At 41.5% G+C, this 21,834-nt stretch overlaps 1 protein-coding gene across 1 annotated transcript in view; it reads right to left on the bottom strand.

The window, feature by feature from the left end:
• The window catches only part of LOC307028610 (frizzled-3-like), a 30,713-nt gene that overhangs the window by 7,966 nt on the left and 913 nt on the right, over nt 1-21,834 (bottom strand). The window contains exons 2-3 of the mRNA XM_079663780.1: nt 20,798-21,714; nt 403-599 (exon numbers count right to left, since the gene is read on the bottom strand). Coding sequence (XP_079519906.1) covers nt 403-599; nt 20,798-21,103 — 503 coding nt within the window. The 5' untranslated portion in view covers nt 21,104-21,714. The remainder of the gene's footprint in view (nt 1-402; nt 600-20,797; nt 21,715-21,834) is intronic.

Genomic DNA, 21,834 nt, shown 5'->3' with positions numbered 1-21,834 from the left:
AAATAATAACAGGTAACTGTGACATGGCATACAGCTAACACATACAGGTTTACATGTCACCAGCCCTTAAACATGTTAAATTAACTAGTACATACAAATAATAACCATCTGTGGACTTTTACATGCTGTCCTTTCACTAACAATGTCCATACACTGTAGGTGTGTGACAGCACAGCCAGCCAGCTCCTGCCTGCACCTTTAACTCTCACACTCACTCATGTCACATTTCTATTCTGTAGATAAGCACATGTACATGGTATGATCACCTTACATTTTGATACAATGGTATACCTTCAAACTGGTATACCACGGCAACCATTAATTCAGATGCTTCAACACCTTGTTTGTGATGACACTGTTTATGTTTTCATGTGGTGAGTTATTTGAAAATGTAATACACACCTGTTACACTCCATGTCATCTGGCCAGGCCACTCCGAATACCTCCATGAGTTTGTGGCACTCATCCTTGGCGCGCTGGCAGAGGGATCGACATGGCATGGACACCTGGCCGTACACGGTGCACACCGGAGCGTACAGCGCGCACAGGAACATCCGCAGGTCAGCACTACACACCAGGTTCACCATGGGATGGAACGGCTGTGGAAGAGACAGAGACATTTTGTTTTTTTTCGTCTCTGTCAATCCAATGTTTTATGCTGACATCAGCAGGAATCGGCCTGACAGGGTTGTTATTAAATCTGTCCTGCGTGGGGGAATGAAGGTTAAAGCGCTATCAGTGGCTAATATGAGAAGGCTCATATGTAACCTGAAATAGCCATCAAAGAGGATGGAGGGAGTGCCAGAAGGCGGGTAAATGTGTTCTAACTCCACTGCTGCAACTTATACGAATCAGTATACCATCAATATTAAGAGGCTTATGAAATATGTATAGCAGCCAGCTATCATATTAGCAAACATCCCTTTGAAGTAGGGGACAGCAAAGACAGACCTGTGAAGGTTGAGCCACAGTCAATACACTGAACAAACAAACAGCAGATTATAGATCCTGGTCTCTGTGGTGGCTCGCTGACCTTCAGGCTGACGACTCAAACCCACCAGAATAATTGACAAATTGTGAGGAGGACAAAAAGCACAATTAGGGTTTCCCCTTTACAACTACTGCTGACATACTGCTGGATTCAGTGTGAGCGTACTTTGTTCTACATGCAAACACAAAGGCAATGGATCTATTGCCAAAGTGAGGCTAGTATTGTAACACCTATTTTCTGTTGATGAAGTTTAGCTGGTGGCTTCTTCTCTTCATGCTGAGAGGTGAATTATTCATCAGTTTGATACCAAAAAACTGCCGTTCCATAGAAATTAAATTAGGACTTTAAATTGAAAATGCAAAGTACCGCACTTTAAAAAATGTACCGCCATTTGTGAATGTGTTCACAGATTGAGAACCGTGTGAGTAGCTCTCTATGTTTAAATGAGGACACCAATTACCGAGAGACAGAATTTGTAGATGCGAACTGCTTTGAACTTATTTAAAAGGACATTTATTCCATTAAGTCTTACTGAACTGCTCAGATTCACATATCGAACAAACATTTGATCTTTCATACAAACCCAATATATTCAGCATTTCCTGATGTGCTCATAAATCAGAGACTGACAGCGACATTATGCACCCTGCACTGTTGGGGTAATGTGTGCAAAGTGACCTGCATCTATTCAGCTATTGAACAGTTCACATCATGGAGCTGCACTGAAGCGGAGTTTATCAATGCAGCTTCTACAAGAGAAATCAGAGCAGAACCATGACCGTGAGCAATGAATAGATCTGGAACAATGAGCAATGTGTGTTTCTGTGTGTGTGTATATACAATATGTGTACATGGGACACAAAACACTGCACTTACATTGATTGCTTGCCACACAAGCTACTGTATGAGTGCATTTGTGCAAATACCCATGCATCAGTGAATGTGTGTGTGTTTTAAGCATGTTTCTGTGTAGAGCCTGGCATTCTTGAGTGTGTTTTGATCGTTTTCAATCGCTGTGTTCTAGATCTGCGCATTGGAGAGATGGTCCACCAGTAAATGGGTGCAGCGGTGCGTGAGCTGTGTGACATAGTTTTGAGTTCTGCACAGAAACACAGGAAAGCATGAACACACACTTTCTGCTCTATTCAATAATTGATGAATTTATTACTCATGTGTTTCTCCTACTGTGTGAACACGGAAGCCTTACTATGTAGGGGCGGGAAGCACATGACATTAGTTTTGTCATCTAAACCTCATCCAGGTCCGTCATTTGAACTACAATGTTATATTACACATTCAGTACATTCATACATAAATAAATACATCATTGTGTTCTCTGTTAAATATGTACTGTTGACAGAGCACGCTCATTAGGATTACGTTTTGAGAATTATCCTGGTTTTGACCTATTTTGGGATATGGTGTTTAAATGGAAACCAGTTTATTCATATGGCTTCAAACATTGCTATATCAGTGTCCAGGCTTCTGTCTGGTTCTCATCTCATGCCGCTCAGTCAACAAAGAATATTCAGAAACCTGGATAACATCATTAGTGTTAGGGAATCATTTGCTTAGGTATTCAACCTTCGACACAGTTCATCATTTTCTCCTCTCACTGTCTCCTTTCCCATGGCATAGGTCTACGGCCTTGGGTATAGCTGCTATCTCTCTTAAGGGGGAGCAGCTTGGGCTCATTGTTGTTGCCACAGAGCACAAGCCGCCATGAGGTAGTTTACTGTTCAGGGACGAAGGTTGTCTGGCGCACATTCTTTTCTATGGACGAGAGCTCTAGTTAGATTCAGGGTCCATCTTTGTTTAGTCTCGCTGATGAATAATGTTGATTATTATTACACTCCGAACTAGTTAAAACCTCGAGCTACAGAAAGGGTTCTTCAGAATTGGTTTGGCAGCCGCTGTGTCAACTCGTGACACACCCCCTGTCTTGTGAATTCTCTAACTCCAAATAAACCGTCAGTGTTTGCCATCAAAGCTCCAGCTCTCCTCGTGTCTCTCTGAGTCCTGACTCCAATTGCTTCAGAAGTTTCCCCCACAATGACATGCCAAAGTATGTACAGTATCTATCCGAGCATTCTAGGAAGCATACCTGGTTTTTGTAACCAGGATATGATATTTTTCAGAATCAGAATACGTTTATTCATCCCACAGACAGTACAACAAGTAACAGGAATATTCCATACATACAATCACATGCAGGATATTAGTGCACGTGGAAACACTCACTGACTCACGTGCACAGTCTTAAATGACAGTAAATAATAGTGGGAGAGCGGTGCTGCTTCCTAAAACTCTTATTCTTCATGTGTGTCTCAGTATACTGTATCTATGTGTGCAAGACTCTTATACTTGATCGTTTTGAGCATACGTACAAAACAAAGAGGGACCGCTCCATTATGAAATATGTTATGTGTCCGCTGCAAAGAGTTTTTAACATCAATTAGGAAGTCAAGGTCTTCAATTGTCCTCTCCAAAAACAATATGGGCATCATCACTGTGGGGAACTGTCCGCCTCTCTCACTCATACTTCTGCTCTGAGCCTGAGGCTACACTTAACTGAGTGCTAGTTGCTTTCTGCATGAGTGTGTCCCACTGCACAGCAGAATGAAGCCTTTCTTTACGTCTCCTCATACTACAGCGGATATGTGTGAGTCCCACTTTGTGTGTCCCCATTCTGCCTATTTCTCATGTGCGTGTGGTGTTACACGCTTGTGCATGTGTGTGTGTCAATGTTCTTGAATTCTCTGCATGTCCTAGTTATCATGTTTTCCGGTGTGTGAGTGTGTAAAGCTTGTGCGCAAGTCAATGCATGTGTGCAGATATCTGTGTGCAATTATTCTTACGGTCAGGGTAATTGCACCCCATCTCCCACCACAAAGAGAATATTGATATTAAGTGGCCTAACTGTGCCACCCAACAGCAGAGGAGGGGGAGGTAATCAGATTTCCATGGACTAAGACGAGAGTGAATTGTCAGGCATTTTGTGGTCAGTTGTGATGGAAGAGAAGGGAAAGCAGTACAGCCCTGAGGTTGCAGACTGTTCCTAAAGGATGGGAAGATGAAAAAGGGATAGGGACAGCGTTTCCGCCAGGGGGGCGTGTTCCTGAGACGGAAAGTGTACTGCCGGCGAGCCTTGACGGGGGGTGCTAGTGGAGCACGCGCGTGAACTGCGAGCGCCGGAGTCTCGCAGCGGCGAAACTGAGGCTCCGTGGTGAACTGTGGTAACATGAAGAGCCGTTTAGGAGCCGGCTCTTCTTAGTGAGCCGAGCCAAATGATCCGGCTCACTAAGAAGAGCCGGAATTCCCATCACTAATACGTAAAGAGATAGCATCTATAAAGGGACAGCTCAATTCAAAATTAGAGTCACGTGACACGACGTGACGTCACACCCCCCGCTCTCGGGGTGGACGCCCTCTCGGCCCTGGTCTGGCGGAAACACTGGATAGGGAGAATCCTCTTCCTGCAATAGATCTCTCTCTCGGTTTGTCTTTGTTTCCTTCCTTCAATGTGGAGTGGACTGAATCCACATAAGAGTAGACAAGTTGCTTCCAGTCATTCCAGACAAAAGGTAAACACAACATATGTTTCTGGTAGGCACAATTTGATCTCAACTAATATAAAACCAACCAGATCCACAGTACACCTACACGGTGGAGCCGCAGTAAACCAGCACATAGCTTTGATGTTTGGCCAAATGGAACCTCTGTGTTTGTTTGTTGTGTGTTTTACTGAAATACAAGTGACTAATGAGATAGCTGCAATATTTGAATGAGGCATGTTTAAACCATACATTTTAACTGAGCAGATTAATTTCCTGGGAAACATGTAATTTACCACAAGCAAAACATCGTTCCACTCGGCTACTGTGAGAACCATTTCAGAAAACATCTTATCCTTTACAAATGCATCCTTCATTAGAGCCCTTATTGAAGCATGAGTGCTATTGATTCCACTGCTGCTGCTGCTGCTGCTGAGGAGGAGGAGGAGGAGGAAAACATGCATCATGAATTAGGCCATCCCAAAGGGTATAATGGGGGATGAGTTGTCTTCAATTATATCAAGTCATACTCCCAGTATCCACCATATTTAATAAAAGCCTATTATTTGCAGCTATTCTTCTTTGCAATATAAAAAAATAGGACATATTTTCCAATACATCTAAAAGAAAGAAAGGGGGGCACAGAGTAAATAAAACACCATGTTGTTTCTCCAGCTACAATCCTTTCCGTTGGACACGTGTTAATACGATATCAGATTGCTCAAACCACAGACGTATGTCACGAATAGAACAAAGGACAGCCGGGCAACAGACAATCCAAGATTAAAATGAAATCCTAAATTGAATGTAAGATGTATTTGTGCTGCATGTGAGTTTGTGATTCGGACAGGCTATTGTGGGCACTCGGAATAAGAAGCAGGGTGGGTTTTTTGACACAGAGGAAAATGAAAAAAAAAGCCCCTGACTGGCCCACCTCTTGTTCAATAGAGGGATTACGTTTCTTTCTCTTTACTCCCTCTCTCCAAAGAAACCCAGGGGAGGGAGAGAAAAAGAAATGGGAGGAGAAAAAGAAATGCAAAGTAAAATACGAACAAAGAAAAACGGAAAGAAAGAGAGAGGGAAAGAAAGGGTCCTCTGATTAACAGTCACTTAATGCAAGCAATCATGCTTTTGACAAACTGCTGTAAAATTAATAGCAGCAAAAAAGCAGCGCATAGCACATTACAAAGTATAGAGATGTTGCAGCTGCTTCCGGTTGAATAAAGTGTCTTTTTAAATTGGTGTGTTTGGGATTAAAAAGCTAGTTATGGTGACAATGCCACAGATCAGTAAATAATAGCTTTAATGTTGAGATACTGACCGGCAACAGCTGTGGCTGCTTTTTCCTACTCAAGACTTAAATAATCAGTCGGCAGTTCTGCCATGAATCTTAACTAAATTGGCCAAAGAACAAAATACATTCATGTCAAAGCCAAAATAATAGTTTGTCCTGCTCCAGTTATTTTTGTTTGCTTTCCTTCTTTCGCTCACTCCTCAAAAAAGCTTATAAAAACTTTCATTACAAAACAGTCAAATGTACATCTTGTTTGAAGCATATTACGTTTCTGTGATCCGTGCGTTTAGCCAGTGGGTTGTTTAGCCGGTGCGTGCGTCTGTGGTTTTGGGCTTAGAAAATCCAGTTACTATGCTGAAACTCATACAGCGACATTTCCAAATGTATGAGGTGGAGGAGGAGGAGGAGGAGGAAGGGAGGGAGGGAGGGAGGGAGGGAAGGGAGGGAATAATGGAGGAGAAAAGGAGAAAAGCTGGAGTGGCATGGAGAAAAGAGTGGTGGTTTCTCGGTGGATTAGGGAGTCAAATGGATTGGAAGAAGTGTTTAGAGTGTGAGAACTTGAGACGGACACACACATACTTCCTGAAACTGTCACCAGCTTTGTGTTGTGGTCAGATCAAGGTGACAGGCTGCTGTGTCTAAGCCTCCAAAGAAACAGCTCCTGAACTCGCAGCAATGCCTGCTTTCAAAAATCTGTTCTGCTCAGTCTTCTGGTATTCAAAACTGTGAGAATATCATCTACGCATATCAGGTTCTGGGTTTCCACATATAATAATGTTTACGTCTCCTTATCAGTGATTTGAATAGAGCTTACTGTATGTTGTTGCGTTTATAATGTTGAGGCCTCCTTAGAGCAGTGGTTCTCAACTGGTGAGTTGCGACCGTGAAGAAAAAAATGTTTCCTTTTTTTTTTTTTTTTAGGAAAAAAGTCAAACTTTTATTTTGAAGACCGATTTTCTAACGCTGTGCATGCAGTAGACGTGCGTTGGACTGGAAGTACGGGAGACCATAAACGGCTTTGAAAACTTCTGTCACTCTGGTCTGCATCCCCTTAACAATTGTGTGTATTGAGCTGTACTGTATTGTACCCATTCTGCAATCTGTTAATAACATTTTCAACCCATCAATCAATCAATCAATCATCTTCTCAATAAAAAATCTTTGCTGAGATTTTTTCGAGTCTTCTGGCCAATCAGAATCAAGATTGTTGTCGGAAGTCTCCACGGAGAATAACTTTGCGGTATAACTATTCTTTATACATCCATGGGTACAACTTCAGATAAAAATCAACACATAATGAAATAGGACCCCCGGTTTGATGATTGACAGGTCACAGAACAATGGGAGCTATCTACCCTTACCCACAATTTAAAGTTATTCACACAGACTCTCTCCTCTTTGCTCTTCTCTCTGTGTGGAGCAGCAAGTTCAGCTTTCAGAACAAAGTCAAAAACAATGGCATAAAATATTATTAATATGTCGGGTAGTAATACATCTATATATTTTCTTCTCAGAGTGTACCAGAATGGATGGTTTATATGTTAGTATTTCTAAAAATCTCCTGCGTGACTTTTTATGTTATACAGTTCAGCTTTGATTCCATGATCTAATTAAACCTTATTTAAAAGCATTATTTTGTTCTGTGAAGGGATATAAGGCAGGGGTTCCCAACCTTTATTGTGCCAAGGACCGGCAGATACATTCAAAAAAATGTGCGGACCGGTTGTCAATTTTTAATGATTTGAATATTTACACACATCATGCTTCTTTGTGACCGGACATTTCCTTCATACAACGAGTAATAGGGGGAATAATCGGGCCGTTCGGTGTGTGTGTGTGTGTGTGTGTGTAGAGGTGTGTGTGGTTGAAAAGTAGCAGCCTGCAGTGGGGAACACAGGGAAGGCGGTGTGTACGCGCTCGTGCTGCACTTCTCAGAGGCTGCCTCCTGATGCTGCAGCCATTTCATGAAGTGAAGGAGGCTTTAAAAATAAAGAAATAGCTCTACACCCCTGGCCGTAATGTCCTTAAAATGAAGTCCGAGTTCGAAATATATCTCAAATAATGTGTGCACTGCCATTCCCTCACAAACATAACAGTCTGCGATTAAACGGTTGTCTCCTGTGTGCACCTGTGACTTTCTCTGCGCACGAGAGGCTGAGAACTTATGCTAACCAATTTTGATTTATTTTGTATGTTTTGGATGAAATAATATGACTAGTATAAAATTAAATAAAAAATTAATTGAATTTTATTTGATAAAATATTTTTATATATTTATAATTCTGCAAATATTACGATAAACTCACAGTTATTTCGCGGCCCGGCCGTAACACCTCCGCGGCCCGGTACCGGTCCGCGGACCCCTGATATAAGGGATATATGCACTGTACTTCACTTTAATTAATATTATGCTGAAAGACGTATATATATTACAGCACGATTTTTTGTTGAACAGATTTGAGTGATTCAAAATTTCGGGTCGCGATCTATTGACAAAGGAAAAAGTGGGTCCCGAGGCCTGACCAGTTGAGAACCACTGCCTTAGAGGATTCTTAAAACCACTCAAAATCTGATCATCTAAACTGCCCCAAACTAAAAGTATTAAAATAATATAGACTGGTAAAAACCTTATAGCGTGCATTTGTATGAAACATTTAAATGCACTGAATCTTGTCTTTCAAGAAACAAATCAGCAACCTTAATCCATTGAACCTAAAATGTTGATATTGTAATGCACTGGTAGATGCCATGGAACATTTCTTGAAGATCTTTCTGACAGATGATGAGAAAATCGGTCTTTTTGCCGCTAAACCTATTCCGTCTGGACACATCACCCTCTCGCTCTCTAGCTCTGTTTCTTCCTCTCGTGCAATCTGTGTCTCACACTGTAACTCACTCCCAAATCAGTCCGTCGGGCCCTGCAGCACAAATACTGTCAGACCACATCAGATCTGACTCCATTAGCTACGATATAACATCCCTGCTATAGCCCTCTACTAGCTCTTACAACTAAATCGTATATTTCTCTGTGTCTTTCTGCAGAAACTATGTGCAACTCCATTCCTATTCTGCATCCAAACATTACGAGACAATTATATTCTTTCTCTCTACAGCGTCAGAAAAGTGCATCGTTTCAATTCACAATCATAAAGCAATTACATGATTGCTCCGTCAGCACCAGCCCACCTCCTATTCCTATAGTATTTATTATAAGTGCAGCACTGTCTTCTTGCTGCTGCCTCTCTTCGGCACATCTACTGGTTTGATTTATTCTCCAGTAACATGTTCTACTGTCTCGCTCAGTAATACACACAGAAGTGTTTTCATAGACGATTCACAGCAGAAGACACACACACTCTCTGGCTATGTGCCTGCCTCTTCAATCCTCTCAGAGGCTCGTGAGAGAGACAGGCGTTGGCCATGAATAGATGAACTGAACGGACCGCGATGCTCTCCTCCCTAATCTCTGAAAGGACAGTCAAAAAAGGGGCACCCTTCTCTCACACTCTCTCTCTCTTTCATTCATTTGTTCATTTGTTCGTGTCCATCCGTCGTTCGGTGGGGAGGAGCGAACAAAGCCGTTAATGGCATTCCCCTTCACGTTCACTTCCCCTCCTCCTCTCCTCCTCTCCTCTTTCTCCTGTATTCACCTCTTATTTTCCTTGCCTCCCATTTACTCTGGCAATTACGCTGACATGCACTTGTCCTACTCCTCCTCCACTTTCTCTACCATCATCAGCATTCATAGACTTCCCCTACGTTTTTATCCTGTCATTTCAGGTTTGAGAGGAATTATTTAGCGACACAAAATGCTCTGTGTCTCCTTTGTTATGTTATTCATGTCCTAAACCCACCTGCACCTTTTCTTAAGTGTCCTCATCCCTTGGGTTCAGTTCAGTCACCTAGGTTATATTTGATCTCCTCATGCTCCTCGATATTTGTATTTGATTACCCTTTCTTTACAAACAACATGCATTTATATTTGTTATATAAGTTGCTTCCTTGAACTTTCCATCCTGTCTTGAGACGTGTTGCTTTAGCTTTCATCTCTTATGTCATACAAAAATGGCCTTCGCATCAATTGGAACCTTTTATCTCTGTAGCATAATCGTCTTTCCTTTGGGGACTATTTTTAAACAACCATACTGTATTTCTGAGCTAAAAGAGCCATACTTTATCTCATAAGCTAAGTTTTGCCCTTTGATACAATGAAATGCATAGTAAGACATTTACCATCCCAATCAGAACATACGTGGATGATAACATGGTTGATTCTTAGTTTTATTTGAGATTAAACAAGGTATGACTTTCTAAATTAATAATCTACAAATTCCTTCAATCTATCCACTGATTTTTGGGAATAGATTTGGCAAAAAAATTGAATTTGGAAAATGTCAAATGACCTGCTTCTTTTTTTATTAAGATAATAACATTGGCGTCGTCACTTGTCGACTGCGTAGAGCAGGACAAACCTAACTAGAAAACATCTCAAATAAACACAATGTCCCGTTAAAAGATTGAGGACAAAGACAACTGTAAACCCTAGGCTCGAATACCCCAGAAGAAAGAGCAGTGTGTTCATCCAATCAGGTGCAGAAATGATAATGTCATTAATAAGAGGACTATCAATCTTCTTTGATACAGTTTGAAATAACTTCAAATGATATCTTTCTCTGGTTACATCATGTCTGCGTTCTCCAGACAACAATGAACAAACCACAAATTATAGGTTGACTTTTCATGGCTGCTGTATGTCACCGCTCGGTAATAACAACAATGAAGCCTTCTTCTCATTGGTGTGGGTGGACATATTATATTCTCGACCATGCCTGATTAAACACGGCTTTTACTGTAACCCTAATTATCACGCATTTGGCAGAGTTTCCATTCCTCGTCTTATTTTCCAAGATGAAACACACAACATGAATTTCTCCAAACAATGACTTAGTGTGAGTCTCTTACTTCCTCTACGTTTCCCTCCTCCCACTCCTCTCCTTGGTTTTGTCCAGACCATGCACTCATCATCCAATTTCCCTCTCCTCCCCTGCTGTCTGTCACTCTCCCTCCATTCCTCCCCTTCCTTCTCTGCCTATTTAACTACCATGGCAACAGGTGATGTGGTGGCTCTCACAGGACCATGTCTCATTGAGGATAACAGGGCAAAGCACAGACACACTCACACGCACCCACAAACACATTGTGGTAGGACTCCTTTAATGGGTGAAACCATCCAAAAGTATAGCAAACAAGCTCGCACAATGAGCGACACAGAGAGAGTGTGAAAGTGAGAGAAAAAGAAACTGAGAGGCGTAGGAGAGAGGGTCGAATGAAATGATAGAGATGTATATAGATGGGAGCCAAGAGTGTCAGTGGAGCTGAATCAGATAGCACCCGCACACGTCCTCACACCATCCAAGACGCCTGTGCATATCCATCTGCTTACCACTTAAATCTACGCTCCATTCTATTCAGGGGAAAAACAAGCTTTTTCCAGCTTTTGAGGAATCGAGGCGTATTTCGCAAACTGATAGATTTGTAAAGAACATTACATTTGAAAGTCAAAATATAACTTTATCAATACCTTTTTGTCTTTAGCTTGCAAACCACCTTCATTTGCAAAGTCCTTTGTACGATGAAGTAACACGTTCACTAGTAAATATTCTCCCTCCATTTTATATCAAAACGGCTTTGTAATTCTATATCTTATAATATTTTTGTCAAACTCCTACAGTAATATACACTTTGTTTGCTGCCTACACAATGCATTTTGGTCCAATGGGTTTTGTAATTGAAATTCACAAAAACACAATACTAATAGTGGTATAACAAGGTTCAGCCATGTTATTTACAAAGCAACGATCAAGAGATGTTCCATGAACAGTGTAGAGATATAATCTGCATCTCTAACAGATTCTGGAAGTTGGAGAGGGAGAGGAGGGTGACTTAGATGAATTGGGTGAGCCACAGTGAGTGGGATGCTGGGTTTGGGCCAGTGTCGGGAGGACTACATAGGAAATGGATGTGCACAATCAAAAGTGCACATTGATTAGAGCAACACTGACTGGTTACAAGTACTCATCAAAGCTATGTACAAACAGCTGGAGCCTTGCTGACCATGCAGGATGGCAACATCATACTGAAGTCAAACAAATAAATACAAATCTCTGTCTTTGCACAGATTTGAGCTGCTTAAAAAAAACATGTAACTATTCACATTTTTATGCAAGCTATTTTTGGAAAGTTGAGACTTGCATTTATTTCAATAAGTGCACAATTAGTAGCCCTACAGCTTCTAAGGGTGACGCTGGTCCGGACCTGCAGTATGCTGAACATGTTAGAGCCGCCTTGTGTTGAGTGGCTTTGCGTGAGAAGGGGATCAATGATGTGTGTGTGTGTGTATGTGTTTTTGTGTGTATGTTAGTATTAAGTTGTGCTTAACAGTGAGGGTTAAACATCTCTCACCAGACTTACATGCACACAGACACAGTTCCCAGGCCGGGTCATGGGTTAAGATTAAGACCGTAAGACATGGATAACCTATATTTATGTGTTTTATCAGAGGTCAACACTGCAGGGCTCCACACCAATAGAACAAACGTTTAGCTTGAACAATATGTCACACACACGCAGCAAGGGATGCAAGATGGCACAGCACAAACTGATCAAGTTAGATGTCACAGAAACCTCTGAAAGGCCTGTCAGGAGATCACAACAGATGAACTACATAAATATGAATAAGGAGGGATATCATTTTACTGAGGGTTGAAAAGGTAATAATAATGGAAAGCTAATGTTGTTCAACGTACTTGATGAACTCTACTGTAGAGTCACATTTTGTTGATCAGACATTGCAATTTACATACAATATTAATTAATAATTGTTACACATATTTTTCTGTCCATATTTAAATTCATCATATAGTGAAAAAGCAAAAAGCCAATGTACAAAAACATTAACATATTCATCACCCAAAAAGGTCAAACGCTAAGGTCAGCTTTTCAAATGTCAGCATCTGCTGCCATTTTACTTCCGAATATCGTTGTTGTTCAGATATAGCTTTGGTTTTGGACTTCTGAAGTCAAACACAACAAGGAAGTAAAAGAATCCACTCGCTATTTAACTGGGGAAATAGTTTGGTAGAACAAATAAACAATTGTTGTTAGTTGCAGTTTTAAAAGACGACAGAGCAAGCTGATATTGAAGGAAAGGGTATAGGATGGGTTTAATTGTAACTCATGGCGACCTGTGGAGTTATATTTACAGAGGGCCACAGAGCAGTAATTTGAGCAATGCAAAATCTCTCAAATCTTTCTTAAAAGCTCTCTTTACGTGGCATGGGGAGGCTGGCTAAGTAGTAGTGGCCACTATGCTGATGGGAACGTTCTGCCAACAAACAGCACCAGGCAGTGCCTTTGTTCTGTGCATAAATAAATGATTGCTTCATTTGGGCTGGCAGCTTCAATAGACTCTGTAGGAATGAGCAGGATAATGAAGGGTTCAAATGAAATAAACAGGAACTATTAAACTGAATGAGGACCTGTCTGAATAGGGTAATCAGCCTCTTCAGATGCACAGAAAACACACACACAACCATCACACACACTCGCAAAACACAGCTCTAAAAAACCCTATTCAATCTTTAGTTTTACACATACAATAAGAAAAACAAAAAAACAGACCATGCTCAAGTTTCGAACTCTCCCTATTAAGCACACAACAGCTCTCTCTGCTGAGGCGACCTGGTGGCCCCGGGGTGGTCCTACTCAAACAGAGCAGGTCTTATTTTGAAGGACAGGACCCCATACTGAGAGACACACAAACACCGGAGACAGTAAGGTCTAAAGACTTTACAGAACCTGTCAGTCAGTATTTCCCAGTCCTAAGTCTCCGATATGCTGTTTCTGCTCAACTGCCCCATTTTCTTTATCGTCACCTACTCTTCTCTTATTTTTCTGACACCCTGAGATGAATCTATCTACTTCTCCAACTCATAAATGCAAGCAATTAAACAGTAATTATTTCCCTCAGTATGATGAAAATCATTGAATCTCAAATGTTTTAATTAGAGAAAAAAACAAGCACAGAAAATGAGTTTTTCATGCCATTAGCAAACACATTACTGCAGTAAAAACGATACATTACTGCAGTAAAAACGATACATTACTGCAGTAAAAATGATATATTACTGCAGTAACAACTATTTCAATCAGTTCTCCTTTCTTGAATAGGTGGAGTTATGAAACAAGGGTGGTCTTGTGGGATTAGGAAAGCTCTTAAGAGTCTTTCCACAGTGATTAAGTATACAACTGGCTGCCTGTCAGTTCATCATATCCCATTGTTTTCTTAAGTGTGACTTAGGGACCACACAGGCAACACGACGGCAGTCATAGGGATAAATAATGCTCTAACCAAATATGAGAAATGTTACCTTAGGAGGCAGCTGTCAGAGGCCCAAATGCGTCAACCACAAGCGTCAAATTACACGCAATCTAATCTTTATTTTAATAGGACATTTTTAAACCTTTTAAACTATTAGTGTGAATCATGAAGCGTTAGACGCCATCTCAGTTTTAATCATCTCTGCTTTCAGCCTTCAATCATTTCGGAGCATCCTACGTGAACGTCAACGTGTGCATGTAACCAGAACCCAGCTAAATGAAGGGGAAATGCCTGATTGTGTTTGAATACACTTAAGTATTGAGCTCCCTGCCAGCAAGTCGATTTCGTATGAAAGAACAAACCTGGCTTCATTACTAAAGGGAAGAGATTAAGAGAATAATAGTGAATATAGCTTCCGTTTGATACGCCTTGCTTCTTGCCCATGTATGTATTATTCTCCGACAGCGTGACAGCAGTGCCGTAGAATGAAAGGAAACCTAATTACATGAAGCGGTGATTCCTGTTTGACTCAAAAAGAGACACGGATACTATAATAAATGACTCTAAGTAAGATGGTTTCCATAGCTAAACATTACATGCATGGATACACCAAGACAAGCGACCTGTTATCTATAAAGCCTATTCTCTTACTGTGCTTAGTGTGAATGCTGCATTAGCTAAATAAATAAATAAAACGCAGGCCTCATATCAATTATACACTCCCAGCATTGCTTTAAAAACATGGGATTCAGTAGGAAAGTCATTGTGATTTCAAATCATCTGCATGCAAAGATGGGGTTCGTAGTAATCATGTTATTCCATTGCTTGCACCTACGTACATATTCCTTGCTTAAATTGATTAGAAAAATGTAATCCTGGTCTTGGTAGTTGGCGTGGAGACATATTGACAGACAGATCTAGATTTCTTCATTCAGGACTAGGCTTCCTGTCTATTTGCTTTATACACAGTGTGTTTCTATTGTAGCCCAAAGGAGCCTTTCTCCGACTGACCGTTAGACCAGGGGCTCTGTAATCTCCTTCACTCACAGGAGCCAAATGACAAAAGATTGTGCTGGAATTGCCCGGACAAACTCAATGAGCTATTGTCAGCACAGATTAAGCTACCATTCTGTTGACGAGTTTTTATTGACCATTACAAACCAGAGTCTCAATAATTGCCACAGAGTTGAGATTGAATAACCATTAATGAACCGTCTTTCAGTCAGGAAGGATTATTAGAATAAAGCATGAAGTTGAGAATGCCTTCTATCCCATCTAAATGAAACTCCAGTGCAGAAGCCACATATGGTCCCATGAACTCGAGGGGAAAGTCCCCGGCCAAGCAGACATCTGGGTTCCTCAGGCCTCAGGCACGCATCTCTTGCACGATCCGGGCCTATTTATTTAAATATTTCACAAGGGACTATAATGGGCATGATAACATTTTGTCTATCTCATAACTGTCTTGAGTTTTGGCACACTGCACCCATAAATACATCCCCTCTTTTCTGCTATCTTTGTCTGTAACTGCACCAGTACTGCTATGCTCAAAAAAGCTGCCATTTTTTTTATGAATGTGAACCTTTAACATATTATATGTTAAGTATGGTTCTATAAAAACGGATGACTTAGCCTAACGTGTCGAATATGTAGTGAATACCCTTGTCAATTAACTACAGGGGTCCCTCAGGGCTCGGTTCTTGGTCCCCTCCTCTTCTCCCTGTACACAAACTCACTCGGGTCTGTCATTAGCCCGCATGGTTTTTCATACCACTGCTACGCTGACGACACCCAACTAATTCTGTCCTTTCCCCGCTCAGAGACCCAGGTCGTCGCACGCATCTCTGCTTGCCTAGCAGACATCTCTCGGTGGATGTCTGCTCATCACCTCAAGCTCAACCTTGACAAGACTGAACTGCTCTTCCTTCCGGGAAAAGATTGTCCCACTCTTGACCTAACAATCAACATCGGCACCTCTGTTGTTTCCCCGACTCAGACTGCAAGGAATCTGGGTGTGGTCCTAGATAACAAACTGTCCTTCACTGCAAACATCGCTGCTACAACCCGCTGCTGCAGATACACGCTTTACAACATCAGGAGGATACGTCCCCAGCTGACCCAGACATCAGCGCAGATTCTGGTCCAGGCTCTCGTCATCTCACGCCTAGACTACTGCAACTCCCTCCTGGCTGGTCTACCTGCATGTGCCATCCGACCTCTGCAGCTCATCCAGAATGCAGCGGCTCGTCTGGTCTTCAACCTTCCCAAATTCTCCCACACCACACCGCTCCTCCGCTCCCTTCACTGGCTTCCAGTAACTGCTAGAATCCACTTCAAGACACTGGTACTTGCGTACCATGCTGCGAATGGATCTGGCCCTTCCTACATCCAGGACATGGTTAAACCGTACACCCCAGCACGTGCACTCCGCTCTGCAACAGCTCGCTGCACCCGCACTGCGAGGGGGACCCAAGTTCCCGTCAGCAAAAACACGTGGGTTTGCTATCCTGGCTCCAAAATGGTGGAATGAGCTCCCCATTGAAATCAGGACAGCAGATAGCTTACACATCTTCCGACGCAAACTGAAAACTCATCTCTTTAGACTCCACTTCGAGCGATAAAATTACTAACAAAGCACTTATATACTAATAAAGGGCTGGCTTTCTAAATGCCAGTTGAGTAGCACTTGAAATGTTTGGCTCTATGAAACCTGATGTACTTATATGATTCTGTTTTCTTAAAGGTTGTATCTTCCTGGTCGAATGCACTTATTGTAAGTCGCTTTGGATAAAAGCGTCAGCTAAATGCAATGTAATGTAAAATGTAATGTAATGAATATATTCTTCAGTTTTGAGAGGACCTCAACATAAGGTTCTTGCAATGTGATCAGTTGTTGTCTCATAGCACCGACACAAAACGCCAATGATGTAATCTCTAAATCTCTGTGTCTAACATGCACAGCTCAAATAATGTCACAACCTGCAGCACATCCTCTGGGAACCATAACATGCAGTGGCAGATGGAAAGTATAGTCTATATTCCTACGTGACATGAAGACGAAGAAGCATGCACGCGGGGAGGAACACACAAACATATTGCTGAAGAAATCACTTCACTAGACATTATCTCCCATTCTAATTTCATCTCCCTTTTCTTCCACTTTCCCCTCTTATGTTTCAGTCTCTCTCACCCTTTTTCCCTCGGGTTTAATTGACTATTGTGGCAGATGGGGTGGCGGTTGGTCTGTGGGAATCAATGACTTCATTGTGGGACTAAGAGAGAGATTAGCAGCTAGTTAGCACTAGTGAGAGATGACAGCTGGCACCAATAACCTCCCCCGTCACTCATATTCTCACACACACATGAAGTACTAGAGTACAGTTAACCCTCAGCTAGGCTCAGCAATTACACATAGGAAAAATATACTGCTCTGTGGCTTGAGCCTGTCACTCAAACACTGAATAAATGAGGTCTAGTATGTTAATCGTGCACACACATTCTGGGATAATCCATTTTTGGCTTGGTACTTCTAAAAGGAAAAAAGAGAAAAGGCAGTATTTTAAATGTCAGCCAAAACTGGGGACTCACTGAGGGCAAATCTCCACACTATTCAAAATAGAGTGCCTTTTGAAAATGTTAAATCCAGGGCTTGGATATATCTCAGCCAATGACTTGAAGGATTCTCACAACAAATATAAAAGTAGCAAGACAGCTTACTAGTATTTGCCAGGGTCAAGACACGAAAACTCTGCATCTGAGGCAGAGAAGAAAATTCTCCAAGCGATACATGACCCCAAAAAGAGACTACAACAGCTGCTGACAATGGATCCAGTTTCCTTAAGGCATCTGAAATACGCCAGGCTGATTTGGCAGCAGTTGTTTATTGTCATAGTCCAAAGTGGTTAATGATGAATGGCCAGACACAATCTTTTCACATTTAAATTTGTATTTCACCAAACCTTAATCCGGTTCAACACATCAGAGCACAGAAAACCAAAAAAATGATTTTCATATGCTGATAAAGAACACCCAGATGTTAGACCAGCTGTGCTGATGTGCAGCTGCTCTGGACCTCAGCTACTGTTTTGTGAAAGTTCAACAATAAAAGGTGCAATCATTTCAGCTGCTGAGTTAGGGTTTCTTAAAAACATGTGACATGGCTGTTATATATACGATTTGTAAAACACATTTCCTGTTGATTGATTATCATTTCAAAATGACAATTCCTCTTAATCTGAAAGTTAAAAAAACTATCATTACTTTGTAGCGGTTGTCTATTCGCTAAAGTAATTAAAGATTTGTTTTAAATGTGGTATCTTTGCTTTAAAACGTTTTCACGCAGTTACATTTTGACAATCTCATACCTGCACATTAACGTACCGATCTGTCAACACACACACACGTAGGTATTATTCAGCCCCTGTCCAATGAGAGATATTATTACATTTCCTCCAGGAATCCCACCAGGACTACCATGTCTGGTCAAAGCCAACCAGAGCAGGAAGACTAAACGGGCTCGTGTTGCTACTCCACCATCTTCAGAAAGCTGTCTCTTCCATGACTGCTGGGACTGACGGTGTCAGTTACTTGGCTCCTTCATTTGGGTCAAATCAAGTTCAACAACAGATGCTTCCCTGACACAGCGTGTTTTGACATGACACTGAGGAATTGCCACGATTTGAACATTTGCACGCCCCTAATCTACCAACTGAATCCCACGACTTAAGACGTGTCATCATCAATTTAAACGAAAATGCATAGTTGTCAGTGCATTTCGTTTTTTTCAATTCTTACCATTTTTCAAAGGGACAAAAGCAGCGTCAGACAGCAGTGATCCTGTGAGTCGCCTGAACCTCATTTTTTGACACGAGAAGAGATTATAAAAACCCTTCTGTGATTAAAGATTTACAGAGCAGCATTGAGTATTTTGTCTTTATCTTTTGGCTGACGATTTATCTGGTTTTGACATGACAAAATATTAACTAAACATCAACTAAACATAAAAATAAGCCCTGTGTCTAAACACACATCAAGCTCAGCCAACATTAGTCATGTCCAAATTCATCTGCTTTTCAACAGGGGGTAATTTAATATGCCAACAGCTGGAGGCAGATTTCATTCAACTCACTGTATTTGCTATCCTTTCCTGTTCTCCAAAGCACAAACCACAGTCTTTACATGGCAGCCATAACATGGGTGGAAAGATGCCACTGAGGATGTGTAGTGAGTGACTGAGACTTACACAAATAATTGATAAACAAGAGATTAAAACAACTCAATCTGACTCTCCCACTAAAAGAGACAGGGCCCTATCGACATAGATTTGATCTTATTATTTTTTTGAAGAAATGATCTTTATTTTATCGTTAGGAAATAACTACGTAGTTTTACAGTCCAATGCCAAATACAGTGGCATAAACATTTGTTACGAACAAATACTTGCAGCAGACATGTAAGTATGGTTTAGTTATTGAGCAACACCTTGCTCTGCGCTCCAACTGCCTCCCCGGGGTGTAACAAAGGAGAAGGAAAAAGAGGTAACATGATATAGATGGATGGTGTATTGCACTCAGACACGGAGTAACATAGCACCTTCTTCCCTTTTTTGCTTAAAACTAATTATGCCCTAACAGAAAAATATTTCTTTAGAAGTATCAATCACCAAATCACCTAATGGCTTTCTGTTCAAATGTCTCCCACTGTTGCTGCTCATATTTCCTTCTGTCAGCTACTGTTAACTTTCAAGTGAGGTCATGAGTGCCTGAGTGAGGACACATCACCTAAGTTTACCAGGAACATGTAGAGAGGATAGATCTGTAATATGAGGAGCGCAGATCGACTATCCCCTTTGCTCAATGCTTCCCTTCTCTTGTTAACTCTTTGATATTCCATGCCTGTGTGAAAGACGCTTTATTCCACGTGCAGCTCTGTGTATCCAATTTGTTCCACGATAGCCTGCAGATTATATTGGTCAAGGAACCTGTTTTTTCACGCAGTGTCAAACAAGGCCTCTCCATTGTTTCTGTGCAAACCATCACTGTGTACCCTGAGGATAAAGGATATTGATGATTTTCTGGTTGATTGAAGCAAATCTTTAAATTGAGTATAATTATTAGTACAGGGGTAAACTTACAATATTGCCTTGATTAAGCAGAGGATTGCCAAACAAATGTATGTTAATAAGTATGTCATGTATTTTGACCTCACAAATATAAGCATATCTGTGCCCCTTTTCTCTTGCACGGTTTCTTTGCACTGTATGTGACGTCCTTTTGTCCTCAGCAGGTGCCTGACACCACAATGTGAAACTGCAGACTGTCGCTTTGTAGTTGTTTACATTTTCTGCACCCTGTCACCAAGACAAAGACGTGTGCATTTTGTGTAGGTGGGGACTTACCGTTTGATTCCTTGATGATGTTACACAATACAGAACAGTGTTTTACAATGCACCATTTTTACCACAAATAAGAATTTCATCTCTCTCTCTCATTCACGGCCGCAATGATCGCATTTCCCCATGGGCAGAGGCACCCGGACACAAAGCACGCACCCACTGAATGACGAGTAAATCAACCTACCTCCATGGCCAGTGCAGCCGTTTGCTGGTCGTAGTGGTTCAGTAGATTGGGCATGAAGGTGGTGTTGTAAGGCAGATCCTGGCACATTCTCAGTCTGATGGGCTCACAGCTAAACTCGCTGTGGCTCTCCATGGACTCCAGATGAATGGACACAGCGGGTGTAACCAGGGAGAAGAGGATTAGGAGGATAGGGATGAGGAGGACAGAAAAACAGACTCTTTGTCTGCAGTACATTGTTGTAGTCTTTGAAAACCAGTCTTTCGTACATCGTCTTCCAACAAGTGATTGCATCTTAGCGTTAGACATTTCTCCACAGTGGCTTAGTTTGATGAATTCATCATCACCCAGACAGCATTGAGATAGCCAAGAAGACGTGAAGAATTGTTTTTAAAGCTTCTTAACATTAGAAGCAATTGAATCCATTTTGAGTGTCAGTGGTGGAGGTAAGCATGAAATCTTCAAGGCATGTACACGCTGTATATGGAGTCCCAATTCATCTGTTTGCCATGATTAGAGCGGATCTTTGTGTCAATCATTGAATTTACCATTCATTGCAATATTTGCTTTTCATTTAACATCCCCGAAATGCGCCATCTGAATTGTTCCTCATTTAAAAAAGACATGTTATGGATTTGCCTGTCCTCCTGGTAATCCCCTGTTCCATCCTTAAACTGAAAGCATGTCGCCTAAATAATAAATCCACCATCAGCCGTCTGCTGTGGTCTCCTCTGGGCTACTGGGCGTCTCTTTCTTCTTCTGTTTGTGTCTCCTCACTCTGTTTCCAGTGACGTTTCAAAAGGAACATCTGAAGGTGAGGCCACAACGTGTAATCATCCTCCAAATTATCTCATCCAACTACCTGGAAGTCTCCAAATCTCATTTTTCACATTCACTGGAGTGGATACATCAAGCAGGTCCTGCAGGTTTAAACATACAAAGAAGAAAGGGTCAAACAAACAGAGTGGGCTTAGAGTAAAGTTGTTCTGTATCTGGTATTGTTTCTGATCAGCCACACCCTTAATACAAATTAGGAATAA

The sequence above is a fragment of the Notothenia rossii genome (assembly GCF_949606895.1).
Source record: "Notothenia rossii genome assembly, chromosome: 2".
Lineage (NCBI taxonomy): Eukaryota > Metazoa > Chordata > Actinopteri > Perciformes > Nototheniidae > Notothenia > Notothenia rossii.
This window is presented reverse-complemented; position numbering and strand designations above follow the sequence as displayed.